Source organism: Tympanuchus pallidicinctus, unplaced genomic scaffold (genome assembly GCF_026119805.1).
Source record: "Tympanuchus pallidicinctus isolate F22 unplaced genomic scaffold, pur_lepc_1.0 scaffold2, whole genome shotgun sequence".
Lineage (NCBI taxonomy): Eukaryota > Metazoa > Chordata > Aves > Galliformes > Phasianidae > Tympanuchus > Tympanuchus pallidicinctus.
In genome coordinates, this window is record NW_026294721.1 from 13,164,794 (window position 1) to 13,189,641 (window position 24,848).

General features: G+C 37.9%; 1 protein-coding gene across 8 annotated transcripts in view; it reads right to left on the reverse strand.

Moving 5' to 3' along the window:
• BOD1L1 (biorientation of chromosomes in cell division 1 like 1) overlaps window positions 1-24,250 on the reverse strand; it is an 823,932-nt gene extending 799,682 nt beyond the window's left edge. For 7 of the 8 annotated variants that reach the window (XR_008206387.1, XR_008206388.1, XM_052681642.1 and 4 more), the window contains exons 1-14: window positions 24,029-24,250; window positions 23,554-23,678; window positions 22,105-22,295; window positions 20,381-20,971; window positions 19,846-19,995; window positions 18,446-18,615; window positions 17,116-17,239; window positions 16,221-16,365; window positions 15,055-15,130; window positions 8,119-14,236; window positions 5,732-5,799; window positions 4,479-4,548; window positions 1,916-1,959; window positions 864-951 (exon numbers count right to left, since the gene is read on the reverse strand). Coding sequence is in view for 6 of the 8 variants with exons in the window: in XM_052681642.1 (XP_052537602.1) it covers window positions 864-951; window positions 1,916-1,959; window positions 4,479-4,548; window positions 5,732-5,799; window positions 8,119-14,236; window positions 15,055-15,130; window positions 16,221-16,365; window positions 17,116-17,239; window positions 18,446-18,615; window positions 19,846-19,995; window positions 20,381-20,971; window positions 22,105-22,295; window positions 23,554-23,678; window positions 24,029-24,235 (8,167 nt within the window). In the remaining 2 variants the exon portion in view is untranslated. The remainder of the gene's footprint in view (window positions 1-863; window positions 952-1,915; window positions 1,960-4,478; window positions 4,549-5,731; window positions 5,800-8,118; window positions 14,237-15,054; window positions 15,131-16,220; window positions 16,366-17,115; window positions 17,240-18,445; window positions 18,616-19,845; window positions 19,996-20,380; window positions 20,972-22,104; window positions 22,296-23,553; window positions 23,679-24,028) is intronic. The other variant, XM_052681647.1, reaches the window with a different exon arrangement.
• Window positions 24,251-24,848: the final 598 nt, after the last annotated feature.

Genomic DNA, 24,848 nt, shown 5'->3' on the forward strand with positions numbered 1-24,848 from the left:
TTAAAATTTCTTGATATGGTATCTGTCAAATTCAAACATGAATCTTATCTTCCAACCAACAAAAAAAAAGCAGGTAGTGCTATGAGGTACACTATAATGAATACCACATGGTTTCCAATCACACACTTAAAGAAATCAATATTCTTAAGAGCAGAACAAAAGGAGTTATCACGGAAATTATAATATCAATTAGCCTCATGCTTTTTTTTTGTTGTTGTTCTGATGCAGAAAAAAAAAGCATAAAAAAAGCACAAAAACTTATAGTAAGGTTTTTTGCAGTAAGTCTTTCCTGCAGTTAAGAGCAGAGGTTGAATAGATATTACATAGACCCGTAACAATTATCTTAACAGAAAGTCTAAATGAATAGATTAACTGAAATATTTAGGCTATTCAATGGACTACCTTCCTTTTCACCTGATTCTAGACAAAGATGTCAGTCCTCCCAGTCTAACAGTAGGAAAAACCAGCCTCACAAAGTTCAGTGAATGGCCAGATATTTCCCTGATGATCAGCTTTCTTCAGCTTTATACTCCACCTCTGTTTTTTTTTCGTTTAATGATAAAATTAGTAAATATTTTATAGACTAAAAGTAAATTGTTCCCTCTATGATTAAAAAAGCTACTATAAAACTCCTCTGTGTACTACTGAATTTATCACCATACATTGATGGAAACATTAAGTTGCATCAAATATATTGAGCTGTTTTCAAAAAAAAAAAAAAAAAAAAAAAGAATTGCTATGGATTTTGGAGTTCCCCACTGCCCTCTGTCTTCCAAAAGAGAACTGTACGGACTGCTCACAGCAGGACTTTCTTTTGCAGCAGCAAGGCTTTATACATATTTGTGTAGATCTGGATCACTTACATTTTTCTTTATCCATTATTCCTGAAGTTTTACATTCTATTACCCTAGGTTGATGCTCTTTAGTTATCTGGGTGTCCAGGTTTTCCACCTATGAATAAAATACAAAGAAATATAACTCCTCACCTTTCCTCTTCCACCCCCCTCCACAATTAAGTTTGTAAACACAGAAGGGAAAAAAAGTTATTGCTACTAGCTACTTCTAAATAAAACAAGTACCAAAATGGAAGGCAGTGATATTCTAAAAGCAGTTTGTTCACAGAACTCAAACAGTGTTACCATCAGCATGAAAGAACTTCTGACTTGTTGCATTTTCAGATTTTTTTTGATTGATCCTTTTAATGAAAAGAGGCTTAATTTTAATTAGGCATCCAACCATGTGCTGTAAAAGCAATTAATCATAGCAACTTACACTAAATATTTTCAGATTTAAAGTAACGACACTGTCCTACATGCAGGATCAAAACTGATACCTTGCTAGAACCAACACAGAACTAACCAGCACAGGCATATTAATTGGCAAAATTAATATATATATATAATTAATAAATTAAATTAATAAATTAAAATTCAAGTTAAAGAAATCAGAGGGTTTTTTTTTTTTTTTTTTTACTTGTCATCTGTATTCAATATCTTGTTTCTGCTCCCTAAGAAAAACTTGGTATTGCAACTTTCCTAATTATCCTCATTATAATTACAGGCTCTGTGTTCTTTTAAGACTGCAGTGGACTGCATCAAAACAACAGCTTTCTAGTTCTGACTCAAGTCTCCAGTATAATCCCTATTTTTTGTTCTCTGTTCTCAAGGAGGACAATTAAGCTTTTCTATCAGCTAACAATTGTGGAATAGCCATAGACTGTTAAATAAGACAAGATTTATTTACTAAATTCAAAAGAGTAATTGGGCATCAATGTACACAGCTGCACAGTCTCAATATACATAGGCTCTGCTTATATAAGAAACAGTATTTTCTTTTAAAGAATATTTAATGTAAATAGAAGTAAATGCAAGCAAGAAGAAAGCAGCATAAACAGAGTAAATTAAATAAATCTTACGTGAATAGCTTCTCTTTCCACAGCACTGTTCTTCCGCAGTGAATCTATTAAAAATAGGGGAAAAAAAGAAAAAAAAATCAGAAATGTTCAGCAATAGCAAAGTATGATAGTATTTTCTACTTCACCTCCCTAGAAGGGTCCTAAAGTACTAACTACGCAACTTATTTTCACTACTGGAAATGATTCATCCAAGCACATTAATCACCTCTTTAACCATACTTGACAAAAAACAAAGAATACGATTTTCCAATGCATAGGATGGCTGAGAATCACGTTAAGGCTAAAATAAATCAGTCGAGACACTGGGACCTTTGAAATACCTTGAAACTTCAAAATCTCAGATTTAGTTCAGATTTAGTTTAGCATTTGTGTAAGTCATAGTTTTGCCCATCACAAATCTTGATGCTACATCATAGGATAAAGTAAAATACACTGAAAACTAAGCTGTAACAATGGGCTTGGCAGAGAACTGATGCTTGCATAACTGTAGCAGTGACTCCAGTGATACAGTGCACACAGAAGTTGCTAGATTGCTAAGCTCTACTGTCCTATAATTGGGTCTAATAAAACAAAGCCGTACCCTTACATACCACATGAATCTGGAAAATAATTAGAAGTAACTAATGAGCCCTTTGCATCTTTTAAAGCTATTTCATGTAAGTACAAAAGAAAATAATCATAAAAAGGTTGTTCTACGAGAAGACTCTACAAATCCTTTAGATCTGATTCACATAGGAAACTGAATTAATATTTTTACTTTAAAAAGCTGCTGAAACAGTCCAAACATTTTTTCTTTCAGTTAAGTAAGAACACAAACTTACAATACAATGGAAACATTTATGTACAACTTTATATAACATGTACTCATTTCTTATATCTTCATATTTTAGAAACAATTTATGCACAGCTATAGAGCATAGTTGCACAATATCTTTTCAATTTTTAAAGCAGCATCAAATGAAGAGCTAGATCCTACCCACTCAAACAGCAATGATTTGTTTACATTCCAAGGAATCTTGGACTACTAAACTACTGTGTCTGCTGTTCATACTCATGACAGGACACACATTTGTCTTTTAAACAACTTCCTTTTACGTACGTTGGGCCGTATGTATATATACATATACGTATATATATAAAAATAAAAGATTATTGTATGGTGGAAGAGAAAGAAAAAACTCCATGAAGAGCTACGAAGCATTATTCTTCTGTGTGTGTCATAACCAAGATGATTTACACAACAAATGGATTTTTGTTAAACATTTTACATGGAACAAGATTATCACAGCCAGTTCAATCTGCGCATTTTAAAATGTAAGTATTGTCTGATGCACGACTGCATGATATAAAGTGGCAGTTTTTCAGGCCCTTGGAACAAATCTCAGAGTAGAGGAAAACTGGTTGTAGTTTTGGATCTGGTCTCTCCAAGACAACATTCTTCTAATCGATTCTCAGGATTTACATTTTCTTTCTTGTGAACAGAGCACGTCTTACCACCTAAAAGAATATGCTCAGACCAATTAAACTAGCTATCTGACCTACCTCAAGAATAAAATGGAATCTAAAACTTGACACCAACACGTGTATCACCTTACTCAATTTGTTCCCTATTTGGTAAACAGTTATTTTGGTATACATGTAAAAATTTACAATTGAGATTTACAGTTCGTCCTTTCAATTTATGCTTTCAGCAACACTCTGTAATAGGAAATGCATCTTTCAACTCTTCGGATTCTATACAGCAGTACTGTTGGTACCTCCTGGAATTCATTTTAGTTTTGCTTTTTACTCCACCAACCGAAGATTAACTCTCATCTGGTAGTGTTGTAAACATCTTTGTAAAGCATCTGGAGCACAGAATCCATCAAGATGGAAACAAAGCAGGGGTTTGTTTCTGCTTCAATAAGAAAGCCAAACAACTGCAACACATTTTAAAATAATGTGCTTCTGGGAAGGAGGGCTTTTTCTTTTCTTCCTCCATTTAAGAATAACATTGTGCATTGAAAAGGAATTACTGAGCAGAGATGTAGAGTTGACTGAGATTTCTAGCGAGGTGACTACCTACTTACTTCAGTGGATGACCAGAAACACTTTAATCTTCTGGAGAGCAGGACAGAACAACAGCAACAAGTAAATACATAAATAAAAATCTTCCTGTTAATTCTGACTTGATCATACAGCACTTTTGTCACAGCCCCAAAGCACCTCTCACAACACCAGAAACAAGGACATTCTAAGGTAAGAAAGAAGCAAGTCATTCTTTGGGAAGTCTCTGTACCTCAGCTGAGCAAACTTTTTTTCCTCCCTCAAATATTTATTAATGTCAAATAAAACATTAGCAGTCTACTTTATTTTTTTTTTCAATACTCAACGCTTTCCACCTTCTTTTAGTACTTTCTAATAGAAGATAAATTCACCTCCCTCTTTCTTGCAGACCAAATGCAAATGAGTTCCAAAGCAACGTGAACTCCTAAAAGCCTTTCACAAAAGGTTTCTGTAGGCTTTACTTCAATCTCTCTAGAGAGAGTATTTTTCAAATCTAGAAATAGATTTATGGAATCACCTTTCTGTAGCTCCTTAATACGAAGATCCTCATATACTTCTTCACTTTTTGGACTTTCAGGCTGTGGTGGCTAAACACAAGATGAAAGGAAACAAAAAATATGACAGACATCTAGTACAAACACATTTCATTCCCCTCCCTCACATAATGATGACTATTGTTTTATGGTGTGTAAGTCTTCAAAAGCATTCTTAAGATAGTAATACAAATATTAATAACAGACTGACGAAGATTAGTCATAATACTGTTGAACAGTGTAATACCATGAGCTTGACTTCATAGTTAAAGCTGGTCAGTAAGAACAAATTAATTTAACCAGATCTCACGAGAAACCTCAGGAATTCAAGGTGCAAATTCCTACTGTGAGAGGAGTTCCAATCACTGTAAGTATTATAGAAATGTTCACATACACAGAAAAATATGCAACTGCAAAGCATAACAAAGTGTAGTGAAGCCTTCCCAACTTGGGTCTTTTTTTCCCTTTACTTTTTAATTCAAGCTGTAGATCAGCTATATGTTAAAAATGCATAGATAAGTATACTTAACTCCACGTAGCATTAAGTCAAATCCAGACATTGTAAACTCAGACACAACGCCACGTGAATACGAGCGTAATGACTGTAGGACCATCTTATCCCAGCAAACAGTACAGCCACTTGCTAGGGGTACTCAACTCAATAAACCCCACTAGACCAAACATGACTCAGGTTTTCCTGAAATGCATTTCAGGCTTGATTCAGAAAAACTGAAGTGGTCTGTCCTGGAGCTGAAGGCAGCATCCCTATGCAAGTCCCAGGTGGCCCTATTAGAGATGCTCGTGAGTTTTCTGAACCATACTCCAAATCAAGCGAAAGGTGCACTTCTATTCATTTTGTTGTATACCACTTCAAAACACTAAACCAGCGACTGCCAAACATAAGTATTAAGGCATATATAACTATTTTTACAAGTAAGATCACAAGCAAGCATACAGTATGACTAGTTCTAATGAAAAGCAATCTTGGATGTCGCTGTCATAGAAGAAAACACAGCTAAGGAAGGGAATTGGTTCTACCACAGAATAACATGGACATCACACAACTTTAATGTCAATTGTTTAAAAGAATACAGCTGAAAGTTCTGAAAAAAAAAAATGACTCTTTGAAAGTTTTGAAATGTAGTTCTTATTGAACAGAAATAAAAGGCTTAGAAAGAAATCTTAGAAATTAAAACCATGCAAGAAATAGTGAAGAAATTTAAAATATCATAAATACCTCTTCAGTTCTCAAGTTAGTTTCAAATTCTAGTTCTTCTGCCAACTTTGGTAAAGCTCCATTATTGCCTAATGAAATACAAACATGCTGAAATTATTCAATTACATTACACTGTATTTAGCTCAGTACTGTATTCAGCTACAGTAGAACACCATCCTTTAGCATCATCTCATGAGCACAACATGCAAAGACAGCCTCATCTTGTAGGCAATGGAAACTACAGCAAGTTTGTCTGCAGCAAACCAGTTCAAAAGAATAACTCAGCATCTACAAGAACACACGTATTTCTCTGTTTTCCTTAAATACAATAAGTGGTGAATATAGGCTGTCAGGATTTACGAGCTTACTAATGACTTCTGACTTCGCCTTATTTCCACACTTTTCCTTTAAAAACATCAATAGATTTTCTGACCCAATTCTAAATAGCAAATTACTAGTGTATTAAGGAATACATAGGTACAAATTAATACTAATAATATTTTTTCCTTTAAGTGACAATTAGGTCTAAACCCATAAGCTCTAAAACCACAACCACTGAAATTATCCAATTTCCATAGACTCAGTACCTCCTGTCAGTGATGGTTGTTTCACAAAACCTTAAAACCCCACCCATTTAATTCTGTATGGGAACTACATGCTTTCAACATCTGAAAAACAAGCCATGCAGACAAACTTTGTATGATTTATACAACTATTTTGGGCACCTTTTTTTATAAGCGAAGGCAACTAGAAATACAACCAACCCTTGAGAAACTAGACCCAAACTCACACCATAAAATTTTAGTGCATTTTTGAAACAACAGCAAAGTCGAACAGGAAAAGGAAAAACCTATTAAAATAAATATATGAACAGCAGTCCGTTCCCATTGGTGTACATAAAGATAAGAACATTTCTCTACTGATTCTTCTACCATTTAGTTTCTCCAAAATTTACAATGAACTTGATCTTTAAAGAATTTACTGTTTCCTAAACCTGGTGTTGTAGCTAATCTGGAGAATAAGAAAGGCTGAAAACAGAAGAATGCTCATTAGGTGGTATTTTAAGGAACTTGCAACCATGCAAATTCACTTGAAGTAATAACCTCCTAAGAAAAATGGAACTAGAAATAAAACATGATGTTCTTAGTGCCAACATATTCTTAGTGCCATATGCTATCACAAGCATTCTATCTAAAATAGATATCTAAAATCATTGCCGACTTAAAATATTTGTGTATTTAGGATCATTGCCCAATTCCTCTAGTAACATAAAGGATGACTATTTCAAGTGTATTAGTGTATCAGCAAGAAAAGAATTCAAAAATTCAGTGTAAAAGTTCAGTGTAAGCGAGCCCAAGTCCACAGCCCCCAGAACAGGAAGGATGTGGAGTTGCTGGAGCAGGTCCAGAGTAGGACCAGGAAGACGATGAAAGGGCAACAGCACCCTTCCTATAAAGACAGATTGAAGGCGTTGGACTTGTTTATCTTGGAGAAGGTTCCAGACAGATCTCATTGTGGCCTTCCAGTACCTGAAGTGAGAGCATACAAGCAGGAGGAAGACCAACTTTTTATGTAGTCTGATAATGACAGAACAAGGGGGAATTTAAAATAGAAGAGAGGAGATTTAGGTTAGACATTAGGAAGAAGACATTAGGAGTTTGTTCTTTTTTTTTCCCTTTGTTTTTTTTTTTAAACTCAGAGGGTGGTAAGGCACTGGAACAGGATGCCCAGAGAGGCTGTGGATGCTCCATCTCTGGCAGTGTTTTCAAGGCCAGGTCAGATGGGGCACTGGGCAGTCTGATGTGGTGGGTGGCAACCCAGTCCACAGCAGGATGGATTGGAACTAGATGAACTTCAACCTAAGATGAACCCTCCCAGCCTATGCCATTCTATGGCTCTATAAAGTGACTGAAGCAAATTATTTTTTTTTTAATAAATATAAGAAGTCCTGAGAAAATCTGCAGTTATGATTAAGGATGGTCATTCTTGATTTTCAAAGATCACTACAAAGTTGCCATTTTTAAACTGCTGAACATATGTCTAAATAAAATATATCCTCTTTCCTATAAAAGTATTTTTGAATTTCTGAACGTTGGTAATGAAATCTCTTGCAAACAACATATTAGCTCATAATTTTAAGTTGATACATTTTGGTAACCATTCTGCAATCCAATAACATTTCTTTCAACACGCATCGGATACTGATTTCTTTAGTCACACCAATACAGACACAATTACATGCTTAACCATTTTTCATTAATTCATAATTAGCAAGTATTTGGCAAACTACAAAGAAGTCTGATATATCTGAACAGCATAAGTTATTGCTAATTCTAGTCATGGTAGAAAGCATTTATTGAGGATATCTATAAACTCAAGAGAGAACAAAACCCCACAGAAATCCTTACCTGAATTACAGGTTGTATTAGTTTTCTGAAAAGTAACTTCAACTCCTGAATCATCTACTTTAACCAAGTTCATTTTATCATCGCTGCCATATAGCTCTTCTACATGCAACACAGGACAGTCACTTTTCTCCCCCAATTCTGCTTCTATAGTCTCTTCACTGTGGTTATTTACAGTTAATTCATTTGCAGAAACTAAGGAAGGAGACCGTTCCCCAGGCAACGGAGTCCTTATTTCAGAAAAGTCACTTTCTAAAAGCACGTCTGAGTTACAGTTTATATCTCTTAATGTTTCACCTTTTACTGATGCTTCTGAAATGATGCAAGAGAGTTCTGATGCAACATCCTCATGCAACACATCTTCAGCTTGCTCATCATCCTCATTTACCTCTGAGGAAGGACTTGGGCTCACAGCAGTCTCTGTACTAATCTCCACGCAAAGGGCTTCATCTACACTCATGAGATTGACTGAATTTTCATCTGCCTCTGTGATTTCACTGTCTACAGTCACCTGAGATGCTATTGATGCTCCCCTCACAACACTTTCATGGGTCTCATTCTCCTGACCAATTACAACCAAAGAATTACTGCTTTTTTCTGGGCCCGCAGTTGATAGGATGCATTCAATTTGGTTAGCAGTATTAAAAACTTCCTCACTTTTGTCTTTTACTTCTGAACTCTCAGCATCAAGTTGACTTTCTTCTATGACAGTAAATGTGAAGAGACTATCACATTCTTCCATTGTGCTCAGAGCGATCACTGCTCCTTCCTCTTTATCTCCTATACTTGAAGCAGCATCCTGATCTTCACTGTTGGTGGCAACCCTCAGCATAGGACCTCCACATTCTCCCACAAAAATCACAGAACCTTTGCCTCTTGCATCTGTATTGAAAGCAGCTAGTTCAAACTGTTCATCTACAGTAGCAGTGGTCTCCACAATCTTACATTCCTCGGATGCATTTGGAGAGACAACCTCTTCATCTCTTTCTGCTACAAGGAGTTGATCTTCAGCTTGTGGTGCTGCACTGATGAGTACTATTTCACATTCCTCTGTCATACTTGTGGTGATCACAGCAGCTTCATATCTCCCTTCTGTTTCTGAAGCAGTGAGTTTATTTTCATCTTGTACAGCTACACTAGACATAGGAGCTTCAAAACATTCTGCTGTACTTGTAGAGATCATTACTGTTTCATTTTTAGATTCTGTTTCTGAGATATGTTGAATTGTCTCCTCTGCAACTTCATCTGACATCAGGATTACTTGTTCTTCCACAACACTTGTGGAAATCATAGCACACTCATCTTTTTCTTCTTTATTGCTAGCAGTTGGATGCCTTTCATCATCTTCTTCTGCACTGGATGCACTGGGCATGGGAACGTCATATATTTCTGTACCTACAGAAACCACAGTACTTTCATTTATTTCTTTTGTTTTCACAGAGGGGAGCTGACCATTGTATTCAATAGTGGCACTAGACATAGGAGCCTCAAATTCTTCTGCAATACTAGTGGAAATCATTGTGCACTCATCTTTGTCCTGTTTACTGCTAAAAGCAAGCACACTTTCTTTAAATTCTGTAGCTGTGCTGGGCATGGGCACCTCTGTACCTTCAGCATCGACTGAGATCATAGAGCTTTCCCCACTTTCATTTGCTCTTGCAACGGTAAGTGGACCATCCTCAGTATCTGCGGCTGAATGTAACGGAGCATCACTTCCTTCTACTGTACTGGTAGAGATGATATCACCTTTAATTTTTTCCTCTCTGTCAGCAGGAATAAGAGAATTTTCATCTTCCTTTGGAATGGCACTACTTACAGAGCCATCAAGTGCTCCACTGCCAAAGGTCATGGGATTCTCATGCCCTTCAGCACCAGGCTGACCTCTATCTTGCAGAGTCATAGCACTAGTCATGGGGCCTTCACACTCCTCAGCATCTAAGGGAATCAAAGTACCTTCATGTTTTTCTATGCATGCTGCCACAGCATCCTCATCATCAGCACTTGCACTGGTTACACTGCTTTCAACTATCCCTTTAGCACTTCTACAGTCTGTGCCACAATTAGCTTCTTTCTCTACATCTGTCATGCTGTCAACGGTAAGCTTATTTACATTTGTGCCAGCCAGCCCTGACTCAGCTTCCATTTGTTCAGCAACTATGCAGATAATGGAACTTTCACCTTCTTCTGCACCTATACAAATCAGTGTATTTTCACCTTCCGTTCCTGTACAAGTAGAAGCATGCTCAATTTCTTCATTTCCCCTTCCAGTACTGGTCACAATACCCTCACCTTCTTCATCCTCTTCTTTTGAGCCTGTACTAGTCACAAAATCTTCATCATCACAGGGTCCAATGCTGACTATAGTGATACTAGCTTCCTCCTTTGTCCCTGTGCTGTCCATTGCACTTTCACATTTTTCAGTATCTAAACAAACTGCAAAACCTTCATTGCTGTCTTCTAGTCCTGTACAAAGAACTGAAATTTCAGCATCATCTTCTGGAGTTATGCCTGTGCTGGTCACTGTACTTTCACCATTTATAGTATCCTCACATTTGTCACCAGTAGTTCCAGTTGTGGCACTGTTATTTGCAACCACTGCAATACATGCCCCACTTACAGAACCTTCTCCCTGGGCATCTGTACCAGTTACTGAACACATAATGAAGTTACAACTTCTTTCTTCTGCACCTGTGCAAGTCACAGTACTTTCATGTTCTTTTACTTGGTCAGCTCTTATATTGCCCCTAAATTTACCTGAACTGCCACCACTTGTTGATCCTTCACCTGATTCCGTACCCGCACTAGTTACGGCACCATCACTCTCTACTTCACCTAAGTAGGACACAGAACTTTCTAATTTGCCTGCACCTACACAAGTCAAGGTCTTTCGCTTCTCTTCAGAGCCCGCACTAGTTACAGCATCATCTTTTTCTTCTGCTCCAGCACTATTCACACTATCTTCATTTTCTACTCCACTTCCATTGACTGAATCCTTACTGCTTTCTTCTGCATCAACCATAGTGCAATCATCATTTTCTTCTTCTTTTGTACTTGTTAGAAAGCTTTCACTTTCTGCTAATCCTTCAGTGACGACACTGCCACCACCTTCTTCTGCTGCTGTAACTGTACACTCACCAATATCTGTTCCTGTAATGAAACTACTCCCCTCACCAGTTTTTACCCATAAGCCTGTTGTGAAACCTTCGTCAGCTTCTATGCTTGTGCAGATTAATGCCATCTCGCTTTCTTCTTCTGAGCAAGTGGTTGTAGCATCACTTCCCTTTTCAGAACGTGATGCACCTTCAGCTCTTTCTTCTCCTGTACTAGAGGCCATTATAGTGCTTTCAATCTTTTCTGTGCTAGTTCCTATCACAGTGGCTGGAATTGTTTGTATACTGCTGTACAAGAGACTAAGTTTACTGCTTCCTGCACTGGTACCTACAGCACTGCTTTCATTTTTATCTTTTATGCTACTATTCTTTTCTTGCCCAGTAGCTGGAACAGAGTCTTTGACTGTTTCTTCAGGATCTTTTTTAGATGCTAGCACAGAGGAAGATTGCATCACATTACAAGTATCACACGTCTCATTCTGTTGCACATTATCCATCATTGTGCTTCTTTCTCCCTTTGTGGAATAATCTGTATTTAAGCACTCTTTTTCTTTCTTTTTCAGTTTTTTTAGAAGTGCTTTTGTTGGTATATCTCCACAGTCTTCAGTCACAACAGTCCTCAAGCTTTCCTCTTTTATTTTCAATTTGCTTCTTGGAGTGCTTTCTAATTTTGATGCTTTGTCATAATCTTGACTAGGTGAGCCAGCTGCACTGTTTTCCATTGCTTGCTCATCAGAATGGAGTGTTCCATTATCTTTTTCTATATTGTTTGTCTTAGTGTTGTCATCACCACCTTTCATAATAGAACTCAACACTAAACTATCTTCTTGTTCCATGTATACAACCTGTGTTGCATCATTCTTTGAAGCTGCGTCATCTTCAAACAAAGTAGTCCCATCTGAATTATGGCATTCTTCTTTAGATGTACTAGACATACTATCCCAGTGTGTAAAATCAGTGATCTCCATATCCATGGACTTTGGATCAGCAGCATCTTTTCTGGGAGAATTAATTGCTAAAGGAACATTATCTGAATTAGAATTTAGCACAGTTTTAAAATTCTTTGGTTTTCTGCTGTCTTCTGAAGTTCGGTCCTTACTGGGAGCATTCAGTAAGATTCCATGACTTTTTCCAGATACAATACCCATTTTATAGGCTCCTTCTTTATGGAGTCCTTGATCCATTGACGTTTGTTTGGATAAAGCATCTAAGGCACCAGCTTGCTTATTAGGGATATCTTCTTGTTTATTAGTTTTTTCAACTGCAGCCAGAAACTTCAATTCAGAAGCTTCAAGATCTGCCAAGGTGTGTTTCAACTCCTTACTTGCAGAAGAGATTTTTTCTTTTGCTGTGTATTTGGCATCTGTGGCTTGGACTGAATTTAAAATGTCTTTTCCTTCCATTTTAGATTCTTGTACTTTTTTTTCATCCAAATCAAGTTCCATCACTTCTCCCTCATGACCAGAACACATGTCATTACTATTCATATTCGACTTTTGAGGAACAGGAAGAGAGCTGCTTACAGTTACACCAACTGATTGCTTTTCCTCTCCAAGCAAATTGTGGTTTGATATATTGCCTTTTCTGTTTTCACAGGATACCTTTTTACTTTGTTTTTTATCCACTGTCACTGTGATGCCCATTACTTTCTCATGTCCACCATCCATTTCTTTCATATCTTTATCCTCCACTTTGGCACATTCTTCTTTTTTCTTTATTTCCTTGTTGCCATGCTTTATGCTTCTGCTTTTGTGACTTTCAACAGATAACTTTCTTTCTAGTTTGGAGTTACTTAAATCTTTATCACCTCTACATTTCTCTTTTACAGATCCTCTTTCTCCAGAGTGTAACTTAACTCTGTGACTGGAGTCTTTTTGTGATCCCTGAGTTGACTGCATTCCACTTTCAAACTCAAAATCAGCACCGCTCTCTTCAGATATTTTATCTTCATTTTTGGAATTGTGTTGTTTATCCGAATCATTCTCTTCCATGTGCTTATCTTTATCCAGTTTCTGACTAGTATCTTGTTTTGCTAAATTTTCTTGTAATTCTGTTTCGGATGCTTTCAATTGTTTACTATGACTCTTTGACTTAGACTTCAATAAAATTTTGTCTTCTGCAAGGCTCTTAGATCTTCGTCTGTCTTTATGAACACCGTCTTCTTGCTTCAAATTGTAGTCAGAGTTAGTGGATTTTATTTCATGTTTTTCTTCTGAGTAACTTTCACTTCTTTTGTGCGATGCAGAAGCAAGTTGCTTTGAGGCACTTATAGAATCCTTCTGCGGCCTAGAATCACTCAGAGATCTTTTGGATTTGTATTCTGCTCTTGATTTTTCTGTTGAGAGATGCCTGTCTTTTTTATTTTCCTTACGAAGTAACTCTTCAGCTTTTAAAGTGGAATCAGAAATACCTTTTCCATCTTTTCCAGTTACTGATATTTTCCGTTCACTTCGGTGTTTACTTTTTCTTTCAGATTTGTCATCTGAGGAATTCTTCACTTGTTGATTATGTTTCTGAGTACCATCCTCTCCTTTCAAACTTTTCTCAGAAGAATAGAGTTCAACATCTTCAACTGATTTATGAATATTATCTCCTTTACATTTATGCTTTAAGGAAAGTTTATCTTCTAATGCTGTTACTTCCTTTTCATTTTTATCTCTGTAAGACTTGGCTTCTTTTTTGGCAGCATTTCTCATATGTTGAATTTCTGTGTCACTATCTTTTTTGGGGTGTTTTTCATTTTTAAATATGGTTTTCTGCTTCTGTAGTTCATCAGTATTGGCTTCTGATCTTTCCAGTTGTCTTTTTGGGTCCTTTGTTTCAATGTCCTGTTGGTTTCCTTCAGTATGAAGAGATGTGGAAATTTTTCTTTTATGTTCTTTTTCCACTTTAGAATCAGTTTTGTTTTCCTCAGCTGAATGTATCGATTCCGAAAGTCTTCGAAGTGGTTTAGAGGTTTCAGTTTTGCCATGGTTATGCTTTAATTCTTTTGAAGAATTTTTTTCACAAGTCTGCAAAAGAAAGTTAAATATATGTAGGCAGATGTCAGAGTTCCTTCACTACATGACTGACAATTGTTGAAGGCAAATTAAAAACAATGCAGTAGGGAACCCTTATCATAATAAGAATTGTAAAAATTGATGAGAAAAAATTAATCTTATTTCAACTGATTGCTATTGTAGGAATGCCAAAAGAAACAGAATTCAACAGTCTGCTTGACCTTGAACTTCTTTATAAAGTGAACTTTCCTTTTAAAAACAATTTAAATATATCTTTGAATGGACAACAACCATTTCAAATATTCCATGAGTCGCTTCAAAAATCTGATACAATGTTTAAACAAAATTCAGAAACTCATACCAGGTAGTTCTAGACTTCCAGTTAAACTTCTGCCTGTCACTTTCTTGGTAATAACTTTGTTGCTAACAACTCAACTTAAGAATTGTCTTCTACTAGTCAGACTACATTGTTACAACTTCCCAAGGAAAAGTTCAAGAAAATCAAATTTATCGAATCTTTGCATGTAAGACAGACTGCTGCTTGTGAAGTACAACATAATTTACAGAATACTGCTCAAATCCCCTCCTTCCAGTACAAAACAAATCAGCACCAAATACATAAACAATGCAACCTAGCGTTTACTAGAATTCAGAAAACAAAATTGATTTAATGTTAGAGCACAAGAAGCATGAAAAAAACAATTCATAAGAACAAATGCTGCAATAGTATGCAGTTTGGTATGGATGTATGAATAAGCATTACTGCAATTAAAAAGCTCATAACAGTATTTCTTTTTGTAATTAATTTTATTAGCCTTAGAGACACATACCTCATTTGTCTTTTGCACTTCCTTAGAATCATCTTCAGATGGCTCATATTTCTTTTTCCAACTGTCTTCAACACGCCTGAAACAAGTATTTGGACAAGCAATCAGAAAAAAAGACAGCAACTCAAAACATGACTTAGTAAAATTTCTGCTTTAAAGCTGAAGGCGAGATAAAAGTACACTGAAATACTGAAGGAGAACATGGTTACAAAACTTATGACTATACAGTTTGTCCAAATTATGCGTACTGACTTCATACATGTCCTCTGGACAACACTGCTTTAAATCAGAGAACATCAGGATGACAATATTAGTAGCACAGTTGTCCCTGTAAAATAGTTAATACATTTTTCTAAAAAAAAAAAAAAAAAAAAAAAAAGAACAAACCTAATGCTGTCCATTTAAAAGCAAGAAAAATTGCAAAAATATTATCTTTTAGAAATATGGCTCATTTACTATATCTACACATGTACATAGACAGCTATGCATGTTTGTACAAATAGAAAATATGAAATTAAAGATCAGAGTGAGTTGAACATCAAGCAAGTAAAGTTATTCTTCTGGAATAACTGCAGAGCACATTCCAGCATGACAGCGTGTAACGCATTTCTTTTTTAATGTATATGCAAATTATAAAAAGCCTACACAAGCAGTCAATTAAGCTTCACTACTATTGATCTGAAGTGTGGTGTTTTTTTTTTTTTTTTTTTTAAATCTTACTTCTTTAATGAGGTCAAGAAATAAGGTAAGTGAATGAAAATGTAGTAATGAAAAGCTTGAAAAAAAAAAACAAAAAAAAAACAAACAACAAAACAAACATGACAGAAGAGAAAACGTTAAGTATGTACTAGGAACTCTGCCACTTCCAAAAACAAAAGTTAATGGAGATACATCACACATTTCTTTTCTACTAGATGCACAAACATCTAACAGCTGACCATTCTCATGTCCTTTTATTATTCTGTGCGTAAGAAGTCACACAAAGGCTGCTGAGTTGCTGTATATTAAGCAGCCATAACTTTATACTTATTAGTAACAAAGTTAACCAAGTATCATAGAAAGAAATTGTTTAAATAAGTAAGGTGAGCAGCAAAGTTGAAGAGAAACAATTCAATCTACAAAAATAAATTTCTGAATATTTTACTTCATTTGACTAAATACACAAATACCTTGAATCTCTTTTTCTTTTTCTGCTCAAAGCTACTTTTTTTTCTAAGAATTTCTGTTCTTTAAGCACATCCTTAATGCTGGTACCAGTAGCTTTTGACTCGAGACTTCTTGCTGACGGTTCTTCCAAATTCAAGCCACTTTTTCCTGAAATATAATACCCAAATGGTGAAATAATTATGTCTGTAGAACACTAAATGTATAAAACTAACACATACGAGCATACAAGCAATATAATCACGGATAATCCAGCAATTTAAATATGTATATACTGAAACGAGAAATCAGATTATACAAACATTGGACTTTCAAGAGAAATGAAGAAAGGCCCATTGTCGTCATTTTACCCTTATTTTCCCTTAAAATAAGATCTTGTCTTAGTTTCAGCTGGGATGTAATTGCTTTCTTCAAAGTGTCTGGTATGATGCTACATTTTGGTTCTATGAGAAGAACAACACTGATAACACACTGATGTTTACAGTTGCTGCTAAACAATGTTGTACAGAGCCAAGGCTATTCACAGCAAAGGGCCTAACAAGCTCAGAATGAACAGAATCAGGAGAGCTGTCTTAAACTGGCCAAAGGGATATCACACACATTATGACATCAAGCAGAAGGAGTTTTTAAGGAGGGTGGGAGTTCATCTCTCTCTCTGATCCACTGCTGCTTGGAGGCTAACTTGGCATTGATCAGGGGATGGTGAGCAATTGCTTCTGCATCACTTCTCTCTCTCAGTATATAGTTTTATCTCAATCCATGAGTTCTACCCACTCAATTCTTCCTCCATCTTAATAGGAAGAGAGGAAGTAAGCAAATGACCATGTGGTTCCTTAGCCACCTGCTGGGTTAAACCACAACAGGACCTAAAAAAAAAAAAAAAAGTTAAAATATTCATACCTTTAGCATTTTGACTTCCACTTTTCAGGGACTTTGTTTTTTCTGCAGTTTTCTGTTTACGTTTCTCTTCAAGTCTCTCCCTATTCATTCGTCTTCTTAAAAGTCTCTCCTCTTTTTCTTTGGCCTGGAGATACACAAGGAAGAAAAGACAATTTATCATTAGGTCAAAGAATATTCTACAGATATACAGAAATTATACAGAAAACAGAATGCTTTGGCTTGAAGCAAAGAAAAAAATTAATAGTACTTCGAAAGCTTTATGTCAAAGCAAATGGAATCCTCTAATACTCCTGTAAGGTGAAACTAGCTGACCCCCAGAGTTACACTGCTGCTCAACACAGCAGATAGAGACCAACACTTCTTAATCAACAAGCATATCTAATTTATATAAATATTTACATAAAAGAAAAAAAAAGCAGAAAAAAACCTATAGTTTATAGGTGTTTCCTTGCAGCTTTTTTTTCCCCCCTAGATATAAAATAATTAAAGGGGGGTAGTTTTAACTGATTTACTATTTTTTTTTTTTCCAGCTCTATGAACCTCAAAATGCATAAACAAACTACAGACTCTGTCTTACTCAACACCCACAAGTCCCCAGCATTAGCTTGGATTGAAGAATGCTATGTTACAAGCAACATGCATTCAGACTTAACGGAAAGTCTAAAAGAACAACTGGATCCTGCTTTGTGTGCTTTCTTCCAGAAGAAACATACTTAAACCTCTCTTCTCACTGCCTGCAGAAATCTTACAACTACTTCAGGGACAGTGAGAAATGCATTTGTAAAGAAATCCTTGGCCCACACTGCACAAAACCACACTGAAGGAAGACCATAGGTAGATGAAGGCTACTTCTTCCACTTAAGTTCTCGTCACATGTATTAAAGCCACTGCGGACTTTTTTTTTTTGTGTGTGTGTGTGTCTGTAGCAGTTCCTAATCTTCACACTTAATGACTCAAGCAAGAATGAATGCATCTGTGAAGAGCTGGTACGTACTTAGTAAACTCTCTATTAACACCAGAGCACTGTTCATTTGAAAGTCAGGGAAAAGATGTCAAAACCATTACACGTGGATTTTTTTTTGTGGTTTCATTTTCTTGTTTTTTACCTCCACCAGAAGCCTTTTTAACTACACCCAGCAGAGTGTTTCCATGGAGTGCATTGCTCTATATCATGCAATATTGGTTAAAGTCTGAAAAAGGAACAGGGGTAACACCAAAAACAAAACTAAAATTCTCCTTACAAATCAGGGCCAAGTAAGAAATGAAATTTTGGTGCTGGAGGAAAGTTGAAGGAATGAAGACACTGAGCAGTAACAAAACTCAAACTTACAATGGACTGGCGACGTTGCTCTACTGTTCGTTCATCATCAGAATCACTGAAGTATTTGGAGTACAAAAAAGGCTTACGAACATAAGCATGACGAACCGGCTTGGCTCTCCCATCGCTCAGTTCATTCGCATGAGGCTTTGCCTTATTTTTATTGTTTTTCTCCTCTTCATCTGAAAAGTTTTTTTAAGTGCACGGAAAGATTAATAAATTAAGGCAGTACTTTCACCATCACTTTTGAAGAAACAAGCCTCCCCAAACTTAACTTACTTTCCTCAAAAACATAGTTAAAGTTCAAAATACCATCAAATTACTGAAACCTGGAATGTATATTAATTTATGTACGCTGCTCAGTTAAAAAAAAATTTCAAGATGTTAAAAGGAAAATAAATTATACTGAAGAGCTTAATCCTTGTACCTGAAACCTTGTTGCATTATACCTATAGTATTTAGATACTTCCAGGACTGTGTCAGAATATTACTTCTGCTGAGTATTAAACTAAGCTTCATTCCTACACCAAAAATTTGTACACCATTTAAAATCAACTAGATAGGTTTGCTGAAAATACTTAAACAGAATATACTTGTTTGCACTAATGTAGCATTATTTGAGTAAGACAGAACTAGATTTTATTTATCAGCACTATCAGAGATATTGCAAAAGCGCTTATGCTTCATACCATAAGAAGCATTTACACCCTTGAAACATACTTCAGGCTTGTTTTCACATCATGCAATCTATCATCAAAAGAAAAAACCAAAGCTAGAGAACATAAAAGAAATTGAGTGCTTCTACAGAGTATTTTTAGAGCAGAAAAGTTACGCTTAGAGTAATATTTGCAGAAATCACTAAGAACCTGTGGTCTGCTCAAGACAAAGAAAACTACAAAATGTAACCCAGCCAGACAACAGGTTTAGTGTTTCCCAACTCTTAAAGCTAGACCAATTCACATTTCTTCTGCTGCGACCAAATAGAATTTGAAAATACAAGCAAATCTAAAGCTCTGAAAACAAAGTCAGCAAAGTCAAGTACATCCAGTACTGCAGGAAAACTAACAAATCACTCCAGTGTTTGCTACATTTCTGGCAAAAAGGAAGGTAAAAATCTCACTGCAAAGCCTCATATCCATCACTTAAGTGGTTCTGTTCTCTATTATACACTGTAGTAAGAGTGACAACATTTAGCATATATAATACTATTACAAAAAAAAGAGACTCAAAATATGTCTTCTATTCATCCTTCATGTTTGCACAAATACTACCAGTCCAAATTTAAAATCTCCCAGGTAAACACAAAATACTGCAAAACATCAAAATTGTTAGAGAACGTATTCAAATTACAAAAGAGTTGCATACTATTTCTTGCAATTTTAGCACTGCCATTAACAATCTAACTGATTTACCATCTGATGTGATCTCCCCCTCTTCAGTACTGTCAGAAATAACAGGTTCTTCTTCGCTTTCCTCTTCAAAGGAAGAAAGGTCACTCGTATGGACAGAGCTGACAGTGATGTCACTGAGTACATCTGTATCTGAATCTAGTGATGTATGTTCTTGCAAAGGAGAAAAAGAGAGAAGTTGTAATACAGCACATTGTATTTGAAAAGCTTTTCTTACAAAAAAAAAAAAAAACAAAAACAAAAACATTGAAAACAAAGTCTTAAGAATAAGAAATAGCAAAGGAAAAAAAAATTAACACCTTAAACTGCTGAGATCTTGTTGGAATAACACATGACTAAGGAGGAAAATGCCTGAAGAATCAAAGATCCACATTTCCTGATTCATGTACCTCAGTGAAAGGAGATGAGCCATGAGCTAACTGTGGCTAGTATGTCAGAACTAGCAGAAAACATATTTTCCCACACACATTTCTAATTCAGCTCCTGAATACACTTTAGCATATCCATATTTTAAGAGCAAGCATTGCCCATACCATACCTTCTTTAGCACTTTCAGATGCTTTATGTTTATTGCTATTTTTTTCTGGAACTAACTGTTTCACTGGTTCTGACTCTTTCACTTGTTTTTCCTCTTTTGACTTAGCAGCATCATCATTTTTCTTCTTGTCAAGTTTTTCTTTCTTTTCTTTTCTCCTATCACCTTCTGGTTTCTTTTCACATTTATCTATTAGTTTACTCTTCTGATCTTCACTATCCTGTTGTATTTCTTTACTTGCATCTTTAAATGTAACAGATGAACTACTGGCATCCTTTGTTGAATTTTTTGTTTCTTCACTTTGGCAAGGAAGCTCATTTGAATCTTCACACTTCACAAATGTTTCAGCCCCTTCTCCAGAAAGATCAGAAATTGCTTTTTCTTTATCTGGCATGTCTTCCATGTTTCTCTCAGTGCCACCATCAACACTCTGCTGAGATAACAGTCTTCTTGCAGTTTTGTCATTGTTTTTGGAACTTGAGTTTTCTGTAGAAGCCCTGGCAGCACTTGCTTCTTGGTTTAGAGAAGTTATTGTTTCCAAAATTGACATTGCATCACTAGCTACATTGCCACTAGGAGCAGTAGTAGAAACACCTTGAACAGGAAGAAAGAAAACAGTTTAAGTTAGTTTCTACCATTTTCCATGATGGTAATGTTTGAAGGGAAGTAGCCATTTAGCTAGAATGACAATGACATTAAGAAAGTCAAAAGAAAAATTAACTACTACTCCACTTAAGATAAATAAGATTAACCAAAATATTTCAATAACTTTGCATCTAGAGATTTCAGTTATTAAAAAAAATAAAGAACAAGATGTTACAATCTTCAAGAAACAGCAAGAATGGTCTATGAGAAGGAAGCTCAACTTTATCATCAGTAGGCTAGGGAAAAGCGTACTGCCATGAGAATTCTACATCTCTTCCCCTTATATCTTCATAAATGACAGCAGAAATGAACTCAGTGTACTGATTATAAAATAATAGAGCTATCAAAAGAACATATCAGTTTCCTATTCACTTAAAATGAATTTTAAAGATTGGTGAGAAAGGGTTAACTGGACTAGCACGGGGAGGTGCAGCTGGCTTGTTAACCCACTTACTTTAAAGGAAGCTGGCCCCACAGGAAAAGAGCTAGGATTTAAATAAAGGGTCTGGTTACAACTAAATGAACTGCAGTGGAGTCTCTTAGGAAGAGAAAGAATGGACAAATACCTGCCAAAGCCCTTAGAAGCTGATACAGGGCAACATAAATAAAAAACAAATAAACTGATGTGTTTATAGACAAACTAAGGATTAGCTGATTTGCAGCAGAACTTAAGTTCCTGAGAGAATCTTAGCACACAGCAACAGAATTAACACAAATGTCTTCCAGATAACCCTTTTGGATCTACCAAAGGATAAAAAAATTAAGTCATTCTTTTCGTACAGCTATGTTTCATTTGACCACACAATTCTTACAGGGCCAGAACTTAAGACCAACATTCCTCCCCACAGTAAATTGATCCCCTGTAAAGCTGAGTGGAAGTGACAAAGTGATACATGGTGACATCTCTCTTGCCTTCTAACTTTATAATTGTAGCAAGAGACAAGTATAATGGCAGGCTGCCTGGAGCTCAGCTTGCCAATGGATACCGATGATTCTGTGCTAGCAACAAACCTAGTCAGTGTTCCCTTTCCTAAAGAAAACAAACTTTTGATAGTAGACTGCTAACAGAAGAGGTAGAATACCTTGCACGGCAACAGACGTGTCCGTTTTCTCCTCATTTGCAGCTGTACTGGGGCCTGCCTCCTCTTTGTGATTCAGTGTTGCTAAAAATTCATGGACAGCTTTTTCCACCTGAGGTCTGAATGTGTGGTTGATCTTTGGGTCCACAACCTGAGAAATAATTCTGTCAATTCCAGATTCCAGCATTCCAGATCTAGAACAAAAGTTACATTCACAGTTAATAAGAAAATGTCTTGGAGAATGTCTTAATGACATGTTCAGTTAGATATCATGCAAACACTTCTAAACACTTTAAGTGAAGCACTAATGTTTTCTGAACATCACTCAGGTATGTATTTAGTCAGCTGTATTTCCACAGCTCTAACACCTTATAAATTAAGAAAAAGTCTAAGAAACGAAGTGATTTAATTGCATGGAAATGACACAACAGTACGACCTGTGGCTATGTCAGTACAGGTTATGTCTACAAATGTTAACTAACTGTAAAAGCATATTTTGGAAGAAACATTAAGAAGGAATCTGATCTTATCAACTCCCATGGCATAAAATAAATAAATTTTGGACAGCGTGAGAACAGATTAATCAGCCTCCATTGTTCTAATTCACTTTTCACACAATACACTGCGACAACGAGGAGTTTGTACAGCTTTATAGAACACCTTTAATCTTAAGTAACAAAATTAGTGACAATGGAGAACTTCTTACCTTAAGGTTTTCTCCAGACCCCTCTTTATAAAAGATTACACTGTCTTTTGACACCATTGCTTGGATTAAGAAATCCCCAGATCTCTCTCTCTATACCAGTTACAAAAAGTCACTAAATTATAACTGAACACATTTGTTCACAAATCCTTTGTATGAGACCCAATTCAGTGACAAAACTCACTCTACTTAAAGAAACTTCCCAATGCTTCCTATCACTACTTTTTAAGAAGTAAAACTAATGGAACATGAAACAATCAAGCATTACATACGTGCATGACATCATTTTGATGTAAGAGCAGTCCCACAACAGCTTTTCTCCCTCTAGACAGATTTACATCCAGTTTTGTGTTTTGTGATTTGCATTTTGCAGGGCTTTATCTGTCAAATTCTATTTATTATCCTTAGTTCAACATCAGATAATAGCAACTGCGTTTATTTTTAAGAAATAGCAAAGGTTATCCTGAGCTGGGATGTCACACCCCAAGTCAGACACAAGCCTTCCATCACCGGATAAATTCCAATCAGTCAAAATAACATTTGAAGCCTAACTCTGAGTAACGCTGATGACAAAGTGCTAACTGAAATAATACCACCGTTTGTTTAAATTAAAAAAAAAAATAAAAAAAAATAAGCTTATCTAGAAGTCCCTTAAAAGAAAACAGGCAGCTTACAACTGACCTACAGCTTCAGCTAGCTGTCACAGAACACAAGCGTATTCCAACAGAAACCCCAGAAGTACCACTTACTTGAGAACCTGCTGCCTAATGTTATTTCTCAGCTGGTTCTTGTTGAGATGAGGACTCCAGGTATGAGTGGCCAAATGGTTGCAAACAAAGTTATCAACACGCTGTCTCAAATTCTGATAGGCAGGCTGAAGAAAAAAAAACAAAACAACAAAGCACAAGAGGACAGAGAGGTTGGACGACTCGTAGCTCTCCGGAGTAGCCGGAGGCCTCACGGCGGCCCGCAGCAGGCAGCGGCCGTTCCCGGCTTGCTACGAGCTTGTAACGCATTTAACGCGCGCTGCCGGAAAGGCTCGGCACCAACAGCCGCGCTCGCACCGCCGCCCTCCGAGAACGCGGCCTCAGCTTCGCCCCGCATAACAGCCGAGGAGGCGCGGGTTCCAACGGCCCGCGCGGCCGCCCCACGCCTCCCTCCCGCCCGGCCCCGCGCCCGGGGAACGGAGCCGGCAGCCCGCCGGGCACCGCCGCCCGCCCGCACCTTGGTGTCCACGTCGGCCAGGCAGTCGCGGCGAAACTGGTCGAAGAGTCCCTGGCTCTTGAGGTGACTGACGATCATGGAGACCAGCTCCGGCTCCGCCGCGCCGCTCCCCGCGCAGGCTCCAGTCCCCGGCAGCGGCGGCTGTTGCTGCGGGGGCGGCGGCGGGGGAGGCGGCGGCGGGGGCTGCGGCTGAGGGTTGCTGGCCATGGGGACGGCGGGACGGCGCGGCCTGCAGGGAGCGCGGCGGCCGGCTCTCCCGGCCGGGCCCCGGGACGGGGCTGGTTCCCGAGCGGCGGCCGCGGCGGCTGTGACCCCGGAAGCGAAAGGGAACGGAGGGAGGAAGCGAGAGGCGACCAGAAGGGAAGCAGCGCCGCAGCCGAGAGCGGCGCCATCGGCGCGAGGCGAGCACTGGCAAAGCCGCGCGCGGCACCCGCGGGCCCTTTAAGGGGACGGAGGGGGCGGGGCTGCCGGCGGGCCGCCGCTGCGAGGCCCCGATCCGACTACGGCGGCAGGGAGCGGGCCGGAGAGGGGTCGAAGCGGCGTCCCCCGCGCAGCCCGCAGCGCCCGGCCGCGCCCGAGCCGCAGCCGGGCGCTACGGGCAGCGCGGGGGGCCGCGTGGATCTCGCCATCCCTGCCGTCCGCCGCCGCGCTGCTGCGCGCTCCCCGCCGGCGCCGTCGCCGCTCCGCCCCGCGCGCCGCCCCTTCCTGCGCTTGCCGCCATCATGGTGGGGGCAGCGCCGCGCGCTTCCTCCCTCAGGCGCGGGGCGGAGCCACGGCGTGGCCTGGGGGCGGGGCTTGGGGGTGCTGCTTCCGGTACCGC